Raw genomic sequence first — 23,087 nt, 5'->3', positions numbered from 1 at the left:
TTACATAAAAAATTCTTGCTTACCCTGAAGTGAGTTCTGCTTTTTGCAATAGCATCAAGTTGCTCGCCTCTGTGCAACCAGATGCTTTTTTTTCCCTCACTGCATCTTGCAAGATGGGGGGAACGGCTTGCTTTCATGCACTTCATTTTCCCTCAGGCTCAGTATTTCACACTCATTCCTACTGAATTTTAGCTTGCTGCTTTTGGACCACCTGTGCAACCTGCCTAATTATTCTGACTGCTGAGCACACCTACCAGTTCGTGAGCACCGAGCACCGCCTGTCCATGGAGTAACCCCCGCAGACCTTGAACTTACTTTGTATTCCACCAAACACGTTAACGGATCTTCTGAACCAGGCCCGTGACATAACCTCAGAAATTGCACTGGAAAAGTCTATTTAGAATTTTTTCCCCTCCAATTTTCTAGTAATGCTGTCTTTGCCGTATTTCCTTAGCATATATTCAATAATTCACTTAAAGTCATAGGGCCAAATATGACACTAGAATTACCGTGTCACAGCTCTGCCTCAGTTCTGTGCTCGTATCACTAAACAATACGTTTCCCCTCAGCATGAGAGTGTAAATCCATGCCTCCAAAAGTAGAAACTACACCAGCCTAAATTATCCATGACCTCATTTTTAAAACATAAATGCATCTGCCTTCGCTCTCCCAAACAATGCCAGCTTTCATTGCTCATTAGCCCAGGTCTCCCACAAACACCTTTGGCACTGTTACCTCACTCCTTAGCCAAAGGAAAAACACCTAAAAATATTTCCGTCGAGCTATTGCTATAGCCTCCCAACCTCTCCCTGTGATTCACAGTTCATGACGCTAACATAACAGCTTGCTGGCTCAAGAGAGGTGGTAAGCTGAGCTGTACACATGGCTACTCTACCCAAAACGCGCTCAGTACCTCATTCTACCCACACTTAGGTGTTCTCCTGTTCCTGTTGCACCTTTAGCTCATCTAAGCTGTAAGAGCTTGCAGTCGTTGCTAGAGAGGAAACAAATCGCACCAAGGTGGGCTTCACCCAAGGCAAAGAGCTGCTGGCGTGGTAGCAGACGGGCACCAACATCCCACAAGGAGAGAGGCTGCGATGCTGCCCAGGTCCATCGCTTCCGAATCCAGCCCAAATGCAGCTTAACCTGTTCCGAGTACAATGATTAGCACAACCATCCACGCAGTATTAAAGGGGTATGGTGTTTGAGTAACAAAATAAGTGTATGTGTATTACAAAACACCTGACTCTATCATCTTTCCATGCTACAGATAATTTGGTATTAGAAAAACTACAGGATTCAACAGCAGGTATATAATATAAAAGTATTTATTAACTTTCATGAAACAGAATATGGCTTAAAAAAAGTCTTCTTGGGTCCCTGTTGAACTTTCTCTCTTTGCCCTAAGAAGGAGAATCAGTCTCTCACAGGAATTTGGGATTTTTTTTTTTTTTTTTTTTTTTTTTTTTAAATATTTAACCCAAATACAACCATCTTCTAGAAAGCCAAATGTGACGTGAACTCTGGGCAACAGAAGTCAACCAGTGCATGGAAATAAAACCCCTGCCTCTACATACAAATAACGAAAATACGTAAAGAGTGGCAGAGATTATTTATCTCCATTATCAAAACTTCTAAAAACTTAAGTTTTTAAATAAAACATTTGCTGGGTGTAAGTAGTACACTGCATAAAACACAGCTAAAGAAATTTAAATGTACCCATCATTTAAAGTCCCAGCCCTCGCTTAATCTACTAATGTATTTCTCCTGTGGATTCATGAGCTGATCGTATAGAACGCTTCCAAAAAAGCCACCCTTCAGCAGGAGAAAATATATATTTTTCAATTTTTAAGCTTTTCGAAAATATTTTTTTAATTTTAGCAAAGCCATCTTTCAAGAGCATATTCCAATGTCAAGCTTGAAGAAAAAATTCTGCCTCTGTCAAAATAATTTGCAAACTTTATTGGATATTTAAAAGCCTGATTACAGGACAAAACATGCATTAAGCATTTTGCTAAAATTCCAAAAACATAATTGCAGAATGTCATTATATTCAAAGGGTCACGTCCATAATAAATACCTGCAGCTTGAAAGCAGCTTGGAATTTTTTAAGAGTTTTAGCATCTGAAAAAGGCAAATGTTCTATAAACTGTTCTTAAAATTCTGACATTACATTGCAATGGTTAAAGCAAGGAACAGCTCAACTGAAGACTACAGAAAATCCCTGTCTTCTCAGGAGGTCTACACTGGGTTATACAATACTACTCTGGAAACAGCACTTCACCAAAGGTCTGGCAATTGGCTTCTGCTTAAAACATACTCTGCCTCGTAACATTCTTCAAAGGATTAAAACATAATTGATTCTGGCAGTACACATGGTCAGCATGATGTGCAGAGGGTTGCCAGTGGACATGGGGCCCTTACATAAAGGGCTGTTTTCTTTGTTTAAAATGGAAAAAAGAGTGGGAGGTGTGGAGAACAGTGAAATACAAAATGACTCAGAATCATAAAACATATTTTTTGAATCAGATTATTTCAACAACCGCATATGCAAATAGAAGGCTTCAAACGAAGACGGTGGCAGAGCTTCTGAATTGCTAAGGCAATTCACATATTCTTATTTCCATTAAAAAAAAAAAGATAGACGCTATAGTTATACACATCCTTCTAAGTATTCAGAGAATATTGCAAGTTGAACTCCAGAGAAGCCATCGATATCAGTCCGAAAGTGAGGGGGAACGGATTGATCGTGCACTGGCTGGACTGTTAGAGAAAGCAAAGGGATCCTTTTCCTTTTCTTTATTATCATGTTTATGTTTATGCTTATGCTTATGCTTGTGTTTCTTCTTCTTTTTCTTGTGCTCATGGTGGTGATGGTGATGGTGATCACTATGTTTTGAGGAGTTTGATTCTTTACTAAACACAGACAGTGGAGCTGCTGAGACAGGGTGCATGTTCATCTCTCCCGAAGATTGTTCTTTACCTAAAAAAAATGGACACAGTGGGATTAATAAATGTTTAACTTGCACTGTCTTCAAACGTAAGAAATTCTGAAGTATTAGATCAAACCTACATTATCATTTAAACATGCAAACACAGAATCTGTTACTATACTTGTACTATTAGCTTTTTGGTTTTTTCAGAAAAGGCTCTGAACGGGCCATTAATGCTCCCATACTACTGACAATTTTTACAGAGGACCCCCCCTTCCTCCCTCAAAAATATAAATGTATCCCAGACAACTAGGAATTGTAAACAGCTAAGAAACTGCAAGTTATACTAGCTTCCAGAAATTCATTTTTAAACAGAGTAGGAAGGCCACTGTACCATGAATAATGAAAATATAACCACTTATGTAAACTATTATATAAAGTGCAGGACTGGCATACGTTGAAGTGCAGTTTTGGGATGTGAACTCCTTTTAGTCAGGAGCTAAAGCTCCCTGCAAGAACATATAAACTTTTTGATACTGAATAGAAGAATTAAATTGCTTTCTCCAAAAATTGCGTCCTACAACCAATTTAGCCTATTTGAAAGATTATACAAAGTTTTGTTCTTAAACAAAAAGCAAATTCCAATAAAGACAATTACACCATCTTTATTAGTATGCATTTCACAAACACACTAGAACTACTTATATATTGAGTAAGCCTGGTATCTGAATCTGAGGAGAGAAAATCTGATCCATGGCCTCTCAATTCCTGAACCACTTTCTCATTCTTTCTTTGGCTCGTTTAGTATTTCATTATTTCACACAAACTGCAATAGCATCAATAGTAGGGATTAAAGGGCAATAACCTAAGAAAAACATTGTTAATGAGAGGAAACACTTGGAAGGTAGGAAAGCTCGAATTCCTTTAGGCAGAAATTGAATCAAATCACTCACATTGCAAGAACGTGCTTTAACTACTAGACAAAGGTAGAGAAGCACCATCAGATTTTTGAAGGCAACTACTCTGTTAAGTTTTACGTAAAATGGATTTTCTTCACAGCTGCTTTAAATGTTGGGGTTTTTCCTCCCCCCTCCAGTTTTTGGTGAAAATATCCCTGTTAAATAACAGGGAATGATGTTATAAACTTTGTAATTATCTTTTTCTATATATTTGAAAATGGATTTTTTTTTCCAGTACATCTTTTTGGTTGGTTGGTTTTGTATCTTTAAGGGCAAGAATGATTCGTCTATGGTAATGATTCCTGGAAGTCTGAAGAGGCAGCTCCCTGTGGTATGACAAACAAGCATTGAGAAAGATTTCCACGCAATCTTTCTAGCCTTATCCAAAAGATTAAGAACTGATTCAGTCAAGCACACATATAGGAAAGTTTCTAGACAGCACAGCTGTTCTGTTTTTTGTTTGTTTGTTTTTAAATATGGCTGGAAAAAAACAGAATCTATATCTGTAAGCAGTGTTCAGAAGTAAGACTAGGAATACAAAACATTTTTACAGTGAGAATAATCAATGACTAACTACGGGACATGGTGGAATCTCTACTGCTTAAAGTCTTAAACAGCAGAAGTGACGTCTTTCTAGAAGTATGTTTGGGCTCGACCGCAAGATGTGAATATGGTGCAATATAAAATTCTGCTGATGTTACAAAGGAGGCTAGACTAGAGTACAATAGTTTCCAATAGACTTAAAATCTCTAATATGCAAGTATTTTAAAAAACTTTAATTTTTATTTCATCAGAACTATGCAGTAGTAAGCTCATGTTATCAGTGCAAAGACTTATTGTTAGAACTCACAATGACTTTACTTTTTCATGTATATTATGGCAGATAGAAGATATGCACACAAATTCAAACTTCCACTTGCTGACTTCAATGCACAGTTACTGCAACTTTTTTACACTGTTACCTGGAGCAGTTCTCGACAATGCAGACAGCATGTAAGTATACTGTATTTGATGCAAAAAGATACAAGATTGCTTCACAATTTAACAATTTTAATTATATTCCTCTTAAGGAACTCCTACGTGTACCTAAACCTATCCCTGTAAACTGAGCTCATTCCTATAAAGCATACAGCTTTTAAACAAGTAAGAAAATTTTCCTTAGCAGCTGCAAGCATGCAAAACCAGCCATGAAAGAGAAGACAGAACAGTGGAAAAAGGAGCATATCTGACTCAGGCCACTAGAAAAGGAATGGTTGGCGGTTGTACCTCAGAAAACCAAAGCACACAGTATTTGACCCCATTAAAACAGGCTACAGTAGTTAAAGGTGTACCGTTGCAGGGACACAAACACAGCTTCTAGTAACACAGAAATAAAGGTCGTGACAAAAAGCCTGAAGAAGACCCATCACTGTTTGTCCATAAAAGACGTACAAAAGATTATCCAAGGTATGGAACACATTCTCACATGTTCTCAAGCTATCGGCACATGATGCATTAAAATATACAAGGCAAACTAAAGTCAACTTAAAAGAAAGCAAAAAAACCACACACGACAAAACCCCTTAAACCTTCACAGCTCCATTAGTTCCAAATTGTGAAGGTATTTTTATATGGAAACTGAACCTGTAAGTCTAGACACTACATTTGTAACAACCTCAAACCAAAGCTAAGCCTCTGAGCTTTAAAAACTTTAACGCAGTATAACTGCTATAAGAACACGGGCTCAAGTCTGCAGGGATGATGTAGGAGTAGTGCCAAGTGCCAGTCAAGACCAAGGATGCAATCAAACAGACACCCTTGACTCTGTTGCGCTACCTGCCACTTGTGCAAATTCCCTGCCGTTTACTGAACTACCAGCTCTGCTAATGCAACAATCTGCATTATCACTTCTTTACTTATTTCAGGTAGATTATTAAAAAAATCTATTATTTAAAGCAGTTAAACACCATTGACTGGAGCAAGTTAGGGAGCAAATACAACAGTAGCTTAAGCCAACAGGACTGAAGGGGTGGCGATGAGCACTTGGAAACTGAAAAAGGCAGAAGATCTCCAGGAAGGGGAGAAATGGGATCCAACTGCAACTCAGGGGCTACTGATGCTTAAGGAGACAGTCAACATTGGTAATATGGGACAAATGTCAATTAAAAAGAAAAAAAAAAAAAAATCAAAGAATGTCATTACAAAAATCTACTTTTACTGAGCCAGTACTAAGAGTACACATACACTTTCTTCACAGAGGTCAATGATAGCTATAATCTGCTCATCTTTTAAATACAAAAATAACAACTATCCAGAAAATTTCCTCCAGCTGTTAAAGAGTGCTTTGAAATCAGGAATCAAATATATTGATCCTGGACGATGGCTCAGAAAGGATGTATGCAGACTACCGAACTCAGTTGTCTGTAAAATGGACAGACCTGTAAAAGCTCTATAAAAAATTTTACAGATTTGTACCTGTAAAATTCACTGTTAAACTTGCAGAATGCTTTTTCTTCATTTTAATTTCTTTTTAATTAATATCTACTTAAAGCCCGTGCCAGGAACCTGCCAAACTAGGAAAGCAAGGCTAAATAGGAATTGCTTTACAGGGCATTAATATCATCCTCATATCAACAGGGGTAGCAGGACTGCTGCAAGGAGGCACAAAGCACTCCCTCTTCCTGCAGGGAACCCACTTCCTCCTGGCAAAGGGAACAGGACTGGAACCCAGGTTTCTCAAATCACAGAAACACACAGTAAGTGGAGGGTGAGCCCAGGAGCTCATTTCTGAAGTGGTTAGTAGCATTCCTTGGAAGAAAATGCACATACGTTGTGTCTATCCACTTGGATCTCCTTCTCTTTGGGATGTGGAGATTCCAATGTAATTATTGGCTTTGCGGTGTTCCAGCTAGCTGGATAGGTGTTTAAAATTAAGACAGGATGACTATCCCATGGGACAAAGATCAGAAACTTTGTGCACACCTTGTCACAGGGACCAATACAAATGCTGTAGATATTGTGAGAGAGAATAAAATATGAAAACACAGATCTCGTAGTTTAATTTTAGAATGAAAGGGGTTTAGATCTTGATAAGCTTTAAAGTAACGTTTTCTGTCATAATAAAAATCGCTGTCAGATAATTATAACATCCTGTTCATCAATTATCTAGGGTAAGTTTTTTTCTTTTTAAGCATCATTGGTGCATGAACGTTGAACAATGTTGTTGGGTACAGTGTTTTACCTATTTTACTCTGATTTTGTTATTGAACCTTTATAATTTGGGAACGTGTAACCTGAGACTTTAATGCCAACAAGCTTTCATAAGGTCTTCCATATGGTCTCTCCTGTATTTCTGATTTTGTGTGAAGAGTGTGGGACACCACAGACTTACAGTCTCTGCTTCTTTGCATGTACAATCTATTTAAAACAGCTGGCTTATGTAGGACTTTTCCAAATTGACACTTGTTAAAAATGACCCCATTTGCACCCTGATTTATTCAAACGTCAGAGAGGGAGAAACCAACTTGACATGTCACAGCAAAGGATAAGGCCCGTGGGTCCAGTGTTTCGGCTGAGGACAGGCTGGTGCTCCAGAACGTGACACCGACCACCTCTGGGAAGAAGGGGACATCAACACAAGCACACAAGCATTTAGTATGTCTCTCCCAGAACCCAAAGAAAGCTTGCTAATGAGAAAAATAATGCACCTTCTTTGCCTAGCAGTTGAACTGCAGCTCTGGCTAGCATTTTCTCTGAAGAGAGAACACTAAAAATTCTGAAAAGATCTTAAAAACTGTTTTAACAATTATCCTGTTTTTCCTTATTTCTACTTTTCTTTTTTAGTATTACCCTGGAAACATTCAAGACACACTATTTTTTAATTTAATGCTGTGTTTATGCATCTGTTGAACCATCAACAAAGCACATACAGAAAGTTACCAAGCGTAAATAATTCCAAGCTCCCAGAACGCAAGAGTGTCTTGCCATTTGTCTTAAGAAGCAGAATTTTCAAATTACGTATCTCTGAAAAAAAGTTACCAATTTTCTGTCTAGTTGAGTGTTCTTTTAAGGACCACATGACAAAATTTAAAGTTTGAGAGTTAGAAGTAAAGATCTAGTTAAAAAAAAACAAACAAAACACTCAAAAGTTTTCTGAGGGTGTGCTAAACAAATCATTTAATTTGGCTCCAACATAAAAATATTAACTAGTTCCAATTTACAGATTCATTTGACTTCGTATTTTTAGTGGGATTTATATCCAGATAGATAATTCCTTATACCTATACCAAAGGATAGCCTCTGCTAAAGTATTGCATAGACGAGCTGGTGACTAAACTACAGTATGCTTTTAACTGGTAACCGTTTTATTAATTTCCTCATTTGACTTTCATTTAACAGCTATAAGCTTTGTCCTTACATTAAAATAATAGCTTAACTATGGTGTTAGTTTTACTACATTTACTTTAATATTCTAGAAAATTCTAGAGTATTCCCTACTCTAGAGAAAAAGAACATTTAAATCAGTAAGTCAATTCAGAATACTTTGTGCCTCTAACAGTTTCAGGTAGTTCACTTGAAAATCTCGTTGCTAGCCTCATCCATCTTCTAAGTCTGAGAGTGATCAGTTGTTTTCTCAGAGACAATCACAGCTACAATATTATGTTGGTTTTATTAAATCATGTAGTTGACACACTGCAACAATTCTCATTTATGTTGTCACTATATCTGCAGGGCTTATGCTTTTATTAAAGCTGCTTTCATGTACTTTAGGATAAAGCACTTGAAAATACCCTGCCTTGTGAAGTGTACAATTAACCACATACTATTTCAGTGAGGTAAAATTATCTATGGAACCTGAAAGCCTATGAGTTACCAGTTTGGAAACAGTTATATTTTAGGTAATAAAGTCAACTTATGTGTAACGGATACTGTCAAACAGATACTATATTAATATTATATGTTATTAAAGGGTAGTCTAACAGAACAGTTGTAACAGCTTTTCCCTCCTTAAAAAGTAAAGCAAAAATCCATCATTGTCAGTGGTGTCCTCACATCCAAGAAGTGCTCATTTATATGTTTGTCTGTGTGCTGATGTTTTGGTAACCCTTTTTGGCAAGGAGCCACTAACTAATGGCTGAACTTTGAGGTACTGGTGCTCTTATAGATAACTCAGGTAACTCTGCTGAGCTGCAGAGGACCGGGCTTTTTATACCGTTCAGACTGCGTTCCTATTAACTACTGTATCCGCACTTGAAATGCGGTGATTTGCACCACAAGCTCAAATCTACTGTTGTAAATGTACTGTTTAAACATAATGACTACAGTAGTTTCCCTCTACAGTTTACTGCAGTATGTGCTGTATCCAGCTTAAAATCGTTCCAGAAACAATTCAATCCAGCTAAATCATTATTTCCTGAAGCTGCAGGCAGTAACTGTGATAAGTAAGACCGCAATCCAATCAACACGTATGAGTGTGGCCTAGACCTTCAAAGTTTCATGTACATCTACATGGTAGACAGTGATCTACAAGGTCAGCGGTGGAAAAGTCCAGTTTGGTTATCCTGGAAAACAGCAAAAGGATTAATAGAATGGCCAAAGGATTTTTCTGATCTGAGTTCGAATGCTCAGGATGTGTCCTCAAAGCCCACTGCTCCCGAATGTTATCAGAAAAAGGACTGCCAGTGCACAAAGAGAACATCGCTGTATTTAGTTTTTTTCTTTTGTAGAAATAAAGAAAAGAGAGAATTGGATACGGCTTTGTATCAACTGTCAAACTACCAAAAATAGCTGGGAAAATTCTAACTAAATGTTTATCAGTGATGACCTGTTGAGCCATAATGATGTGCAACTTCACTGGTAGATCACGCAGGCTACAGCCAGGCATTTATCTTGGAAGCAGAAAAGAACAGGCCAATCAATAACTACTGACACGTACAGCAGAACTTCTTCAAGATTAATTTTGAAGTATTGTACTTTCAGATGAGTGAAATATTAAAATAAATAAAGAAGCGTATCTTAATCCAATTTCACTGAAGTCAGCAATGCATGACAAGTCACCTTACAGTCTGAAATGAGAGTTTAAATCTACTGCTTACACAAAATCTGATCTTGAAATTCTTTTGATTGTAAGGTAAGAGTAAGGAGCATTACTACTTTCTTGATGATTTAGTAGCAAATAAAAATCTGTTCTCGCATTCGAAACGTGACCTTGCACAGCTTTAGAGGCTCAAAGGAGGCTACCATGTTTCTAGTCCTTAGGGCAGATGAATAATCAACACAACAACATTCTTCACACAGTTCACAACTGATGTTTTGTTTGCTTTAATAACTTCCTGAAAAATGCTCAGAACCCCTTATAACTACCAGAGTCCACAGTTCTATTATCGTAGACAGGATACTTTAGCAGGATTTAAAACATCTTCTCTATGAACAACTACGAAAGGTGCTGTAATTATAGTACTGAAACCTGTAATCCTGCATGAGTTGTAGTACAAGACTTCTTTTATTGCCCTTGCAGTGTGTCTCAACCCTAACCTTTCACACATGAGCAGAAGCATACAGAAAAAATCTTTTAAAGGAAAATAATATTTTCCTGGCTTTATGGGGGTTACATCAACTTGAACAAATCCAAATTATCATTCGGGGTGGTGTGGGGAGTGTAAAAAAAAAAAAAAAAAAACCACACAGATATGGCAGGATTTAGACCCAACATGAACTTCCTCCTGGCAGCTGCTGTTCGCAGGCTGTGTTTGGCTGATGACCTAACACTTCATGTGACATGTGGGGACATAACCCACAGCTGTGAGAGGAAAACTGAGTATGGACTAAGAGCTCGCTGCCTTCTAAGTAAGAGTCACAGAACTGAGGCAGATACGAGATCTTGCAGATTTACTAACAAGATACTGAGACCATTTCAGAACCTGTTGTCAATCTGTTTCACAGTAATCACTCACTGAAGTGCACCCATCCTCCGGCATTGCTGCAAAAACTCAAAGGCCCTCAGGAAATATTATCTGTGATTCCTTTGTAAAACAGAACACTCCTATGTGTGAACCATTTTATTTACGTATGCTTTTATTTTTCCCCATCTGTTTGGCATTTCTTCTCAGAAGTATGCCATTTCCTAAAGATTGAACTGTCTTTATTTACTCAGTCTGAAATTCATACATCTCTGCTTCTAAGAAAAATGCTATGAATATGAAACAGGTGAAATTTTAGAAGCAAAGGATATCTGAAGTGGAACTGTTTCTAACCGCATAAACCAAAGAAAATGAAATTAATCTGAAGTGTTTGAAAATAATGCTTTTCAAAGGCTTATTATTTAAAATGAATTCTGTGGCAAAACCCCAGCATTTGTCTCATTTATTACCTAGGAAAGAAAATGTATTTCAGTGTGCTGAATGCCTAAACGGCAGAGGTGAGAAGGTCATTCAGCACACAAGTGAAACTCGAAGTAGCTTTTGTCTGCTGTAGGTCTACAAAAGCAGCAGTCAACTAGCCATTACTCCATTCCTGATCAGACCTTACCCTTTCTGAACTCTAGTGCAAACTTAATATGCAACAGTCCTGGAGCACAGAGCTGGCGTACAAAGGGTCCCGTAAGTCCTATTTGTGAAGTATTTGGCAGAGTTTTGTTTATGACTTTATATTCCGTAGAGTGTGTAAATCTAGTAAAAAAAATTGTTGCAAAATATCATGTACGAGTTATAAATACTAATCCTCAGCGGATCAGCTTTGCACTCGCGTGCCCTGGATGTGTCATTCTCTGCCGTAACAGAAAATGTGATGGTTGACCATAACACTGAGGACAAAATTCAAAGCAGCTGAGAGGTTTAAAGTAAAGGTTGTGCGGAATTAGGCTCCTAAGTTCACGAGAGCAACCTATATGCAGCCTTCCCCTTTACTCTGCTGAAAAGCCTATGATTTAGGCAAAAAGTTGTGAGTTTTGCTACTCTACATATCTAACAGCAAATCCATCCTGGCAGAGCTGGCTGTTACAGGCACATGTCATTAACCAAAGGCCATCTGGAATCCAGAAACTAGACCTCCCTGTGTTTTATGTCCCCATATGAACTTAATTTGTTAGCTGAGCAATGACAGCAGTTACCTTTTATAAAAAAAACCAAAACCCCCTAGTGGCTAGAGCATCTGCCAAGGAAGTAAAAACATAAGTCCTAGGCCCTAAGGGAGTATGAGCCTACAGCTTCCACGCCCTCGGCCAGCACCAAGGCACCAGCCTCAGCAGGATACTCAGAGCAGGAACATCCACCAGCCCTTCTCTTAAACGGGGCTGCTAAATTGCCAGGTCACAGGGAAAGCGATGAGGTCGCCTGTCAGTGTAGCTCAGGACCTAGGGCACTCAAGACGGAACCAACATTCCAGATCCTGCTGCTAAAGTCTACTTGTGTTTTACATTAGGCAACCACTGGATAAACACAGAAAAACAAGCAAGAGGGTAATTACTCTGAATCCTACTTCTAAAGCCAAATACTTCACTTTTACACATTGCAGTACTGCAATTGGTTTCGGCAGGGACAGAGTTAATTTCCTTCCTAGTAGCTGGTACAGTGCTGTGTTTTGGATTTAGGGTGAGAACAGTGTTGATAACACACCGATGTTTTAGTTGTTGCTAGGTAGTGTTTACACTAGTCAAGGACTTTTCAGCTTCCCATGCTCTACTGACTGAGAAGGCTGGAGGTGCACAAGAAGCTGGGAGGGGGCACGACCAGGACAGCTGACCCAAACTGGCCAAAGGGATATTCCATACCACGTGACGTCATGCTCAGTATATAAAGCTGGGGGAAGAAGAAGGAAGGGGGGGACGTTTGGAGTGATGGCGTTTGTCTTCCCAAGTAACCGTTACGCATGATGGAGCCCTGCTTTCCTGGAGATGGCTGAACACCTGCCTGCCCATGGGAAGTAGTGAATGAATTCCTTGTTTTGCTTTGCTTGCGTGTGTGGCTTCTGCTTTACCTATTAAACTGCCTTTATCTCAACCCATGAGTTTTCTCACTTTTACCCTTCCGATTCTCTCCCCCATCCCACCGGGGGGGAGTGAGCGAGCGGCTGCATGGTGCTTAGTTGCCGGCTGAGGTTAAACCACGACAAACCTTAAAACCTTGTTTTGGATGTGTACCGAAGATCTCTCAAAATGCTTGTTACGTAGTCACACTACCTCAGCTTAGCTCCACTGGCACATTCTGGAACTAAACTTAAGAAATGTGGTTAAAATATTTTGAGAAAATGAGACTAAACACAGAATTTCTTTGCTAGTGACAGATAAGCAAAGAAGGTGGAAGTTCATCAATGAAGTTCAGCCTCCTTTAAGGTTTTAAGAAACACTATTCTTTGAGAAGTAATTTAGCCAAATAGTTTATGAAAAAGATTCTAAGAAAAGTAGTAAAAGAAAAGAAGTGCTTGAAATGAAACCATTTTACTCATAGATGCAATCTTTTCAACTTTGAAAAGCCCTTCTAAGCATCTTTGAGGCTTGCATGTTTTTTAACTACTGATGTTAATTTATAAATCATTAATATTAGAGGGTTTTTTTACCTGAATAGTCTTGCTGGTTTTTTAAAAGTTAATCTTCAAAATTATTATTTTTTAAATGACAACAATGGCAAAATAAGTTTTACCTAATTGCTTATGGGGTTCTATTTCAGCTTTATGTTATTTTATTCATTCCTTAGCTTTTCACTTTTATAAGCACGATACATACTTGCCTTACTTAGATATGTATGAAAATACATGTGTACGCAGTTATTGGTAAGTATCCTGGGAAGCTAAAGAAGTGTTCTTATGCACTCTTTACATACTTCCTTAAATTCAGTGAACATTTAACACTTACCAGCACTGTACGTATGGGAATAAGCAGTAGCAAAAAAACCCCACAACCGAAATAGTTGAAAAATTCGTACTATCATTTTGCCAATAAATTTACTCGTACCTGGTGTGGATGGTCTCTCCAACATATTCAAATGATGGTAAATAAAGGCTTGGCTGTCATGAACTGTGTCCATATCAATTTCCTCCTCTTCTTGAGAGTTTGAGAACTAAGATATCAGGAAAAAAAATAAGCAGATGCTAATAATTCATAAGAATATCACTAAATAGAACTTAAAATATTTTATTTTTGAGGTAAACTGGGGGTGAGAGGGAAAGGAAGTGATATCTACCACTGCAAAGGAATAAAAATTCAATAAAATTAAGAAGCATCAGTGTCTTTTCTTCTTTCTAATTTACCATGAAGCTGTGTGAACAAGAGCATTAACTGTCAACTTTAGTTCTTGCCAGCCAATAAAGAATCTGATGGGAAATGATTTTGCCAAAGTAAGTGTAACAACTACTGTACACATATACACAACATGTCTTTTGTTTGAACACAGCTTTAAGGGAAGTCAGCAGAAGCTGCTGCTGTTATTCTGAATACCCTACATATTGTGCAAGTTGAATTTCCATTTCTTACTCTGATTTTGAGTTTGACTTTACTGTCTTCATTCTTCTCTAGTATTTGCCCTGGCTCCAATGGAGACCCGAGTGGCATATCAGCCTTCCTCTTCACCCCCTGCTGATGACCAGAAATGCTGGATGCTGTTTCCTTAATAAGATGATCATCCTCCTGAAGCAGCATTAAAAGACCAAAATTAGAAGATAGCAAGAGCCATGTTTCAGCCTAAAAGAGACCTGATAGCTGAAAACACTTCTGAGTAAAGTGGGTGATTTGAACAAAGTTTTCCCTGTAGTTCTGGCAGAAAGTATTTTCTAAAACCCTGTATGGATTTGTGCCAACCTCTCCTACAAACATAGTTTCTCTTTACTTCTACCCCTGCTCCCTCTGCATATCTAGCATTGGCATCTTTTCTGTCCCTTCTCACAATCATGGTACTGTTGGTGTGCAACAACATTTGCTGCCTCTGAATAGCCTTTCTATAAATCTGTGCCTCGCAGAGTCTCCTCAGTCCAAATCTCAGTTGAAAAACTGTGATAGCCTCTGATCTACGCATGGGATTTAGCTAAATCTTCTTTTAGTTAGCTTTAAAAGCTAATGCTTACTTTGTTGAATACAAATCATAATGAGCACTCATAACTTGGGGTTTTTTTTTATTTCACAACAATATTTATTAAAAAGAGTTAAACTGTTTTGTAAATTACTGCTTAGATTATAAAAAACCCAGGGTCAAAGGAATATAAAAATAGCAGGAGAGTCTACTGTGTTACACATATAGTCATCAAAACAGGAGACAGGTGTTCCAACAAGTCCAATACACAAAATACAGAAGGAAAAATAAAGCACCCACAGAAGCAAACATAATTAAAAACCCACTAGAAACTAGATAAAAGCCATATCATAGACTGTCAAGAGCATATGCTGCTCCACTGAACTGCTCTTCCTCTATCCTACAAAGGGCACTCCGGCCCCACAAACTCTTGCCCTGAACAATTCAAATTCAATTTTGTGAAGTGGGTAACTTTTACCATCCTCAGCAAATTCAGTGTCACAAGTCTATCAGTACTGATTTTAACGTGTTTATGCTTTCAGAATATACAGTCTGCTTTAAAGAATCTAGTTAATCTGATGTATTCTATCACCTGCTGATTCTTTTTTCCCCTCAAATATACATTTCCCTTTTTTCATCCCTATTATTTAACCCAACACACTGCTGTTGTGAAACGCTTTTGGATAAACTTTGGCTGATGTGAGAGGCAGCCTTTGTCTTATATTACTGGTTTGGTTTTTTTTACAAGGAAAATCAGTTCCCTGAATTTTGGGGGAGTTACAGTGAAAATGGTAACCTTAACAAAAGGGGTAGGAGAAGATACGAGGGATGAAGTATGAATTGAGGCTTATACTAATGCTGTTATTTTCAGACTAGTGTAAGCCAGTACTGCTGCTAAAAGAAGCAGCCTCTTCCCCTTCCTCACACATTTCTGTCTTGGGCCGCCACAAGCATTTGTATAACTACATGATGAACTGGACCAGGAAGCTGACCCAGCAGCAAGTATCTGTTCATAAAAATGTTTTTTTTTCAACCAGATCCTCCCCTGATCCAACTCACTATGCAGCAACAACAACTGTGCTAGCACAAGGGAGAGGACAGCATAGGAAAAAGAAGAGTTAAGAGGAAATTTTTTGATTGAGATAGTCTGACTGCTAAAAAAAGTTCGTATGTTCACTGAACTGCAGCCTAAAAATCTGCAAACAAAATGTCTCCTGCTATTTAATTTTGATGTTTGTGCGCAGCAAATTAGGACTTATTACACATTCTGTAAATATGTAGGATAGCTCTAAGGGTATTTGACTCCATCATCATTTTCTCCCCCTACTGGAAACAGCCTGCAAGGTACTGTGATAATTTGCACTCTCAGTATACTTCTCAATAAAAACGATTTAGAAATTAACTATGGGACTGATAAAGTAACAGTAAACCATCCCATTCAAAAGGGTGGAAAGAGTTTCAAACATGCTAACTACATGTTCACATTCTCTTTCAGGATTTACTCCTAAGCAGTTTCAATCAAATGTAATTTTTGAAACTGTTAAGAAAATTACTCATTATCTCCATGTCTGTTGAGTTTTTTTTCCCCTCATAATTAAATTTGTCCAACAAAAAGATTTAGTCTTGCAGCAGTGGCAGTTACTCTTAAGAAAAGTACGACTTGAACAGTTTGCAAGATCCATTTTCTAACTACACAATGGATTATGTTAGGACTGAAGCCTCCGAAGCCAGAAAGATATCAAACTTAATGTATGCGATTTTTCAGGTGTTACAAATCCTTCAGAGCACAGCACTAAGTAGTCAGATTCAAGTGTTCAATGAAGGTGTGTTAAAGTTCCAACTTTCACATCTCTTAAAGTTGTTTAAAAAGAGGTATATCTATGTATTTTAAGATGTAACAAATTTACTGATAAAAGGTTTTGTTTTGGAAAACTGCATAACTGGCCTATAAGCAATATTCTTAGTCTAATAAAAAAAAAGTTTTCATCACAGCATCAAACATTTCTGTGAATCACATCATGTCTCATAAGCAATATAGAAAAAGGAAAGTTTTATAAAGAACAGAAATGATGAGACTAGAAAAAACAAGTAAAAAGCTTGCATACGCTATACAAAGTTAAAAAAAGGCAAAAAAGTTATGGTATATGCCAGCTTTTCCAGTGGAAGGAATAAAGAGTAACAAGGTATAAAGGTAGCTTAGGTAAAGCATGAGAAGCTTGAACACAATACAAAATTAAATCAGCAACCCACGCAAGGACTCAGAGCCAGCTGAATGGGATGTATGCAGATGGTTTGTGCTTACGGTGTTCTGAAATCCTACTGACTGTCCGTGATTGTTAGTACTATTCACAGGTTCCTGATTATTTGCAACTGATTCGGGGATAATCGTTGGATTAAGTACAGCCTTCTTTTCTTTCAGATTAAGAACAAGTCCAAGCTCTGGTAATGGTAAACAAGAAGGTCTGCTGAGGCCAAAAAGTGTGAAATAGAGGTCCACAGCACCACATCGTAATCTCCAGTCATGTGAAGTTCCTAAAATCCAAAAGATATTATTGTTAATACAGAGATACAATCTTCTCCTCCCCCACAAATAAGACAGTTTAAGTGATCTGGATCCACCGGAGTATGGCATTTTCTGTGCTTAAGATACACTTCCCTCATTATTCCTGCCTCTTATTGACTCAAACTCACCCGCCACATCCTGTTTAAAAGGAAGGCTTTGAGCCGTTTGGGTTGTAAGCTGGACACGTTTAGTAGAACAAGACTGGGAAACCAAGTGCTATAATAACACAATGAAAAATAAAAGGAAAATAATCACACCCATATGCTTTTATTTTTAAAGTTTCACTTTAGGTTTTACTATCGGACAACTAAGTAGAACATTTTGTTACCAAACTGGCTTCCTGTATCAGTGGATTTGGTTGCACTTGCCTATGTATTCCATGAAATGTAGTAGCAGCCTTCAGCATGACTGAGATCTGTACCCTCTGGAAACCACACTGATAGAGAACACAAACCAGCAATACATAAACATACTTTTTGATGTCACTACTATGTCACATACTTCACTGGATACTCAATACTTTAATTTGTACTCATACTGGAGATATCTATTCTTACTGCACAAAGCAATGCTTCATTGATTTTATTTTTCACTGCAAACTGTGTACTGCTTTTGTATCTTCATACACAAATGGTCAAAGCACGTTTGGCACCAATCACAACAGAAAGACATCTAACATCTGGTGCAATGCTGCAGATACAGTGATTCTGGTGTTAACTCAGCCCAGCTCTTGACTGATTGCAAGTTTATTGAACATATTGTTCCACAGCAGGAATAGAACTATATCTGGTAAACAAGACACAGATGTGCCAATTGCCATGTTAATGTGGCTGTGCAAGACTTAGCACAAAATAAAATTACAAGATCTATCCCTGTAAATACTAAGTTTCATGGGGCTAAAGAGTGTTTTGAGTAAGCTTAGCTGTACATACACTTACCCAGTTACAAGTAACTCTGATGAGTTTCATGAACAGCTGGGTAAGGAGAAAGCGATATGAGTATTAATCTGGACGTTTCTAACATCAAAATACTCTCCAGAGAATGACACATTCACAAATATTAAAACTATTCTAATATTTTAACAGTAAATAGTTTACTCAACTTCTTAAACTAGTACATCTTGAAATGATACGATGAATTCCCATTCAGTATCTCTCCCCTTTTCCAGCGGAACAGCTAAGCTTCAATACAATTGGTTGCTGAATTTCTCTGCAAACTTTGGAACTTGTGAACATTATCAATTTAATGCAGATTAACACAGAAGAAAAAAAAAAGATTACATGTATCAATCAAGAGTCTTTTCTATTGCATGTGCTTATGTTAAATGAAAGCAACTCATGATTCTAGAATCATGCAGCTTTAAACCTGGCTACTAACTTGTCTCACATTAACAAACATTTTTTCAAAGCACCCTGGAATGCTACAGTTATCCCTTACAGAAAATAAATTGAAACATTATGTCATCTTGATGCATAGAAATTTAAGTACTTAAAGCCCCATGAATCATAATAAGAATGTATACCCTATTTCTTACTTGCAAAAAGAGGTAATGGTTGTAAGTAACACTGCACACATTCTTCTCTCAAGAAAAAAGAAAAACAAACTCTCTGATAGGAACATCAAAATTGTTTATTTTCTGTGCCTGACACTTGGCAAATCCTACAAAACCGAACTACTAGTAGTCTCCCCACTTCAACCCCTGGAGTGTAGCTGTAAACTTTTAAACACTAAAAATAATGATACACAGAGAACAGACAGCCTTCAATGACCTAAAAAAGCTATATAAACGTTTATATGTAATCTATGTAGTAATGTGCCAGATGTTAAAGGGCAGTTTCTCAGGACTGGATAAAACTGCTTCAGTAATGAAAAACAGGTCAATGGTAAAGATGCAAGCCCTTCTCTCATTAGGATCCTTCCTAATCACACAAGGCAAATCTCGTTTAAATTATCTATACAAATGTTATCCTCTCATATTCTCTCACAGTTTAGTAAAAGAGGACAAAGAGAGACTACCTAATCTAAAGCAAACTATAAAGAAAAAGGTAACACAGACACCATCATTTGAGGAAACATTTGCTTTGAACGTCTGGGTCAAAGAATCATTCTGTGCCAAAGTACATCAAAGCACACTACAGTAGTAGACAAAATAATGAAAACCAAGGAGGCTTGGTACCCTGTGTCACTGAGAGAGTTCTGGAGGTACGTATGTGACATTGAATTTCTGAGACTGAATTTTCAATTTCTAATTATCAAAACTAAGAGACCGCTTGGATATTCTGAAGCAAGTCTTTAACACTTATTTAAAAAAACCCAAAACAACCAACCAACCAAACCAAAAACCAACCTGAATTCATCAGTTTCCAAAGTTGATCTACCAAAGCTTCGTTACACAAAGGGGACTCCATGTTCTTGGTAAAAGGTGGATTCTTAGTCAGCATATCCAGAATCTTATGCCTGAAAAAGAAACAGAAAAAAACCACCTTTATTAAGTCCAAATGAATACACTAAGAATACAAAGTCTGTTCAGTTTGCGATATTCTTACAAACTTATTCAAATACAGGATTTCTTCCAATGTTTTATGCTTTTAGCTCTTCCGTCTGTCCACAATATGCATAGACATGGATTTACCATCAGCAATATAATTTAAAGTTAAAAAGTAAGGTGCAAAGCAGCAGGATGTTATTAGACATAATTTTTAACAGTTAGGTACAAAATTGTAGGCTACATTATGCTCTTCTGTTTAGTACCAATCTTTATTGCACACTGACTTGATAATTACAAAGAAGGAGCAACATTGGCTGATAAACTCCTTACATACTGACACCAAAGAGTTTTTAAATAACTTTAAATGTTTATGACTGATACAAAATGACAGGACTTGCACATCCTTCTGGAAAGGAACACTGTCACCTCTTAAGTTACACTGGTGTATAAAAATTCTGCACTTACCATGTTTGCTTACAATTTACACACTGAGCTGAAAGTAGATACATTTGTCCCCACTTTCTTTAAACTTGGCCTTGAAAACATTTTATGAATGAGAATATTTGTTCCATTACTTACTATTTTAACTATTTTCCCTGTATAGCCAGCTTTCTCCTTGCTGTCTTACACATTTGGGACAAGAAAACTCTTACAGATTTTTTTTTTTTCCTTTTCTTTAAGAAGAGGCTTACATATAGCACTTAATTAAAAATTTAAACTCCTCTTTAAAAAAATACAAATCAAATGAAATCTCCTTCCTAGACTGAAGCTAAACCTCCTCTAGTGAGTCTAACTGTATCTACCTTCATTAACAAGAATGATAGAAATAAGAGAGAACAATCCTGCAGCTATTATTTTTGTAAGAAATCACCTATAGAAAGAGTAAAAGTGATATTATTAATCTTTGAAGCTCAGTATTTTAATGGTGGCCATAAGAACAACACGTTGGGGAAAAATAATGATTATGAACCTCGGTGTTCAAGGGTTTATAATGAATGTGCTAAAATATCCAATCATTCATTGGTGAAAACAAAGTTGAAACAGGCCATACTAGAAATTACACCATATTTTCACATGTTATCCTTTCACCCCATCTACAGTCTAACAATTGCTTTACACTCCTTGCTGGCAAAACATTGTGTGCACTGTCTCAAGCTTTGTCTTTACTACATATCACAAAGTCTTTTTGCCATATGCAACATCAGATTTATATACTTTATTTATGATCAGGAAACAACCTCTAACTTCAGACTTCCACCACAGGGGCAGAACATAAAAGACAAACATAATATAATGGAGAATACAAACAGAGTATATTAATTTTTGAGATGTACACTGTTGAAACATCAAAACACGTTTCAATTTATATAAAATAACAAGAAGAAAAAACAATTTTGTGAAGAAGTATTAAGCAGTTAAGCATTTGATCTATTCTAGTGATTCCAGGCCAAGAATTTACTCAGTAGTTCCAGCATTAGTAAAAATACTGGCTCTTTATTAATTTACTAACCTTATGTAGGGTACAGGATCATTCTGAACCATAGTAAGCAGCCACTGTAGTTCTTCATAGCTCCTATCAACTGCAAAGAAAAATAAAATAAAATAAAATGCCTGTGAATATACATGAAGTGGGAGGATTTTGATCAAGACAATCACAAGTTCCTGAATTAGCACACAAAGAGCTTGAATCACTGCAACTAAAGAGGAATTTCATTAATTATAGCGCAAATTCAAAGTAAAAGGTGGTTTATTTTACACTGAAATAGAAATGTGCACGAAACTCCTTCATGCCTCAATTGTTCAATAACTGCCAATTGACTAATAGCAGATAACTGTCACTCATGAGCATTGATTGGGAAGATCACAGAGTAAATCATCATCTTAATATTGTGTGGTTCCTAAAACGAACACATTCAAATATCCTTTCAACAATCAGAAGCATAATATTTTCTATAGGGAACAGAGAATATAGAATTCTCATACACAGAAATCTGTGAAAGATTATTATCTATAAATAGGATAGAAAGGGCTTATACAAAACTGCGAGCATACTCCTCTCAGTAGCCTTCCTTAGTTTTTTAAACCAGTATACTTTGCAATTAGAATGTATTTTGAAACTCATCAGCACATGCTTCTAGAAAGTTGCTGCCTGACATTGTTGGAAACAAAATCAGCTTGTTAGTTTAAAATTTAAATTACATTAGAAAATTTCTTTGATTGTCAGAGTAACATTGCAAAATAGGAAACAACACAGGATATCATCATCACCGATTACACAAAAAATGAAAGAATTTTTATGTAATCTTTTTCTCAGGTGCATAATTGTGAGATTTTACAGCAGTATTCTCTTCTCATTTCCTCAAAACAATGAAGAGCTTGCTTAGGCTTTGCTTTACTTCAGAATTTGGGGTGTATTAATCATTCCTGTACAGACAGCTCCAAAAACATTTCTATTGCTTTCCATTTTGTGGTCTTTCTTCCTCAAGCCTACTGTATTTTCAGTTCTAAATACCTCAGCTGAAGTTTCCTTCCTGATCTCAGTCAGTTTTTAGTCAACAATTTTTAAATAAAATTTTTCTAGTCCAACCAATTCTAATACCTATTATTCCCCTGTTATTTCACTAGACTGAGTTGCTTTTAAAGGAAGAGGCAATTATTTAAATTATATTATGAGAATCAGCACTTCAGTTCTATTAGAAATTCTTTAAGTACTTTGGACAACTAGAACGTAAGATCTCTTCTTGGGTTGGGAGGAGGCAGCCAAGCAATTAAAAACTACATTATAATATTGCTTACAAGATGGCTGAATAGTCTTTTGCAGGCCACTTGCAAGTCAGCTTTGCTCTTCCTACAATCCAACCACAACAGAACTGATTATACTGGTGAGGCACTGAACTGGGCTGATAAGCCCTGTTTAGAGGCAGAATGTATTAGCTCATGTTCTGCGCTATTTAGACCAGAGCTACGCAGTTCTGGATGATGCCAGAGCAAATTTGTATCCATACAGACCAGAATTGAAATCTCAGATTTACTTTAAAAATCAGAGAAAACTTTGAAAAGCTATGCCTAAGATATACTTTTAAGGGATTAGTGACTGCCTGTGCTCAACTCCATGCACAGCTGCTTTTCCTGGCAGCTACCTTGCTTGGGACAGAAGGCAGCAAGAAC

The 23,087-nt window shown here is 37.2% G+C and overlaps 1 protein-coding gene across 2 annotated transcripts in view; it reads right to left on the bottom strand.

The window, feature by feature from the left end:
* Positions 1-1,312: 1,312 nt before the first annotated feature.
* The window catches only part of TAF2 (TATA-box binding protein associated factor 2), a 68,855-nt gene continuing 47,080 nt past the window's right edge, over positions 1,313-23,087 (bottom strand). The window contains exons 21-26 of one of the 2 annotated variants that reach the window (XM_076329181.1): positions 21,430-21,499; positions 19,779-19,888; positions 17,171-17,400; positions 14,337-14,489; positions 13,818-13,923; positions 1,313-2,983 (exon numbers count right to left, since the gene is read on the bottom strand). In XM_076329181.1, coding sequence (XP_076185296.1) covers positions 2,718-2,983; positions 13,818-13,923; positions 14,337-14,489; positions 17,171-17,400; positions 19,779-19,888; positions 21,430-21,499 — 935 coding nt within the window. In that variant the 3' untranslated portion in view covers positions 1,313-2,717. The remainder of the gene's footprint in view (positions 2,984-13,817; positions 13,924-14,336; positions 14,490-17,170; positions 17,401-19,778; positions 19,889-21,429; positions 21,500-23,087) is intronic. The other variant, XM_076329182.1, reaches the window with a different exon arrangement.

This window comes from Aptenodytes patagonicus, chromosome 2 (assembly GCF_965638725.1).
Source record: "Aptenodytes patagonicus chromosome 2, bAptPat1.pri.cur, whole genome shotgun sequence".
In the NCBI taxonomy this organism is placed as follows: Eukaryota; Metazoa; Chordata; class Aves; order Sphenisciformes; family Spheniscidae; genus Aptenodytes; species Aptenodytes patagonicus.
This window is presented reverse-complemented; position numbering and strand designations above follow the sequence as displayed.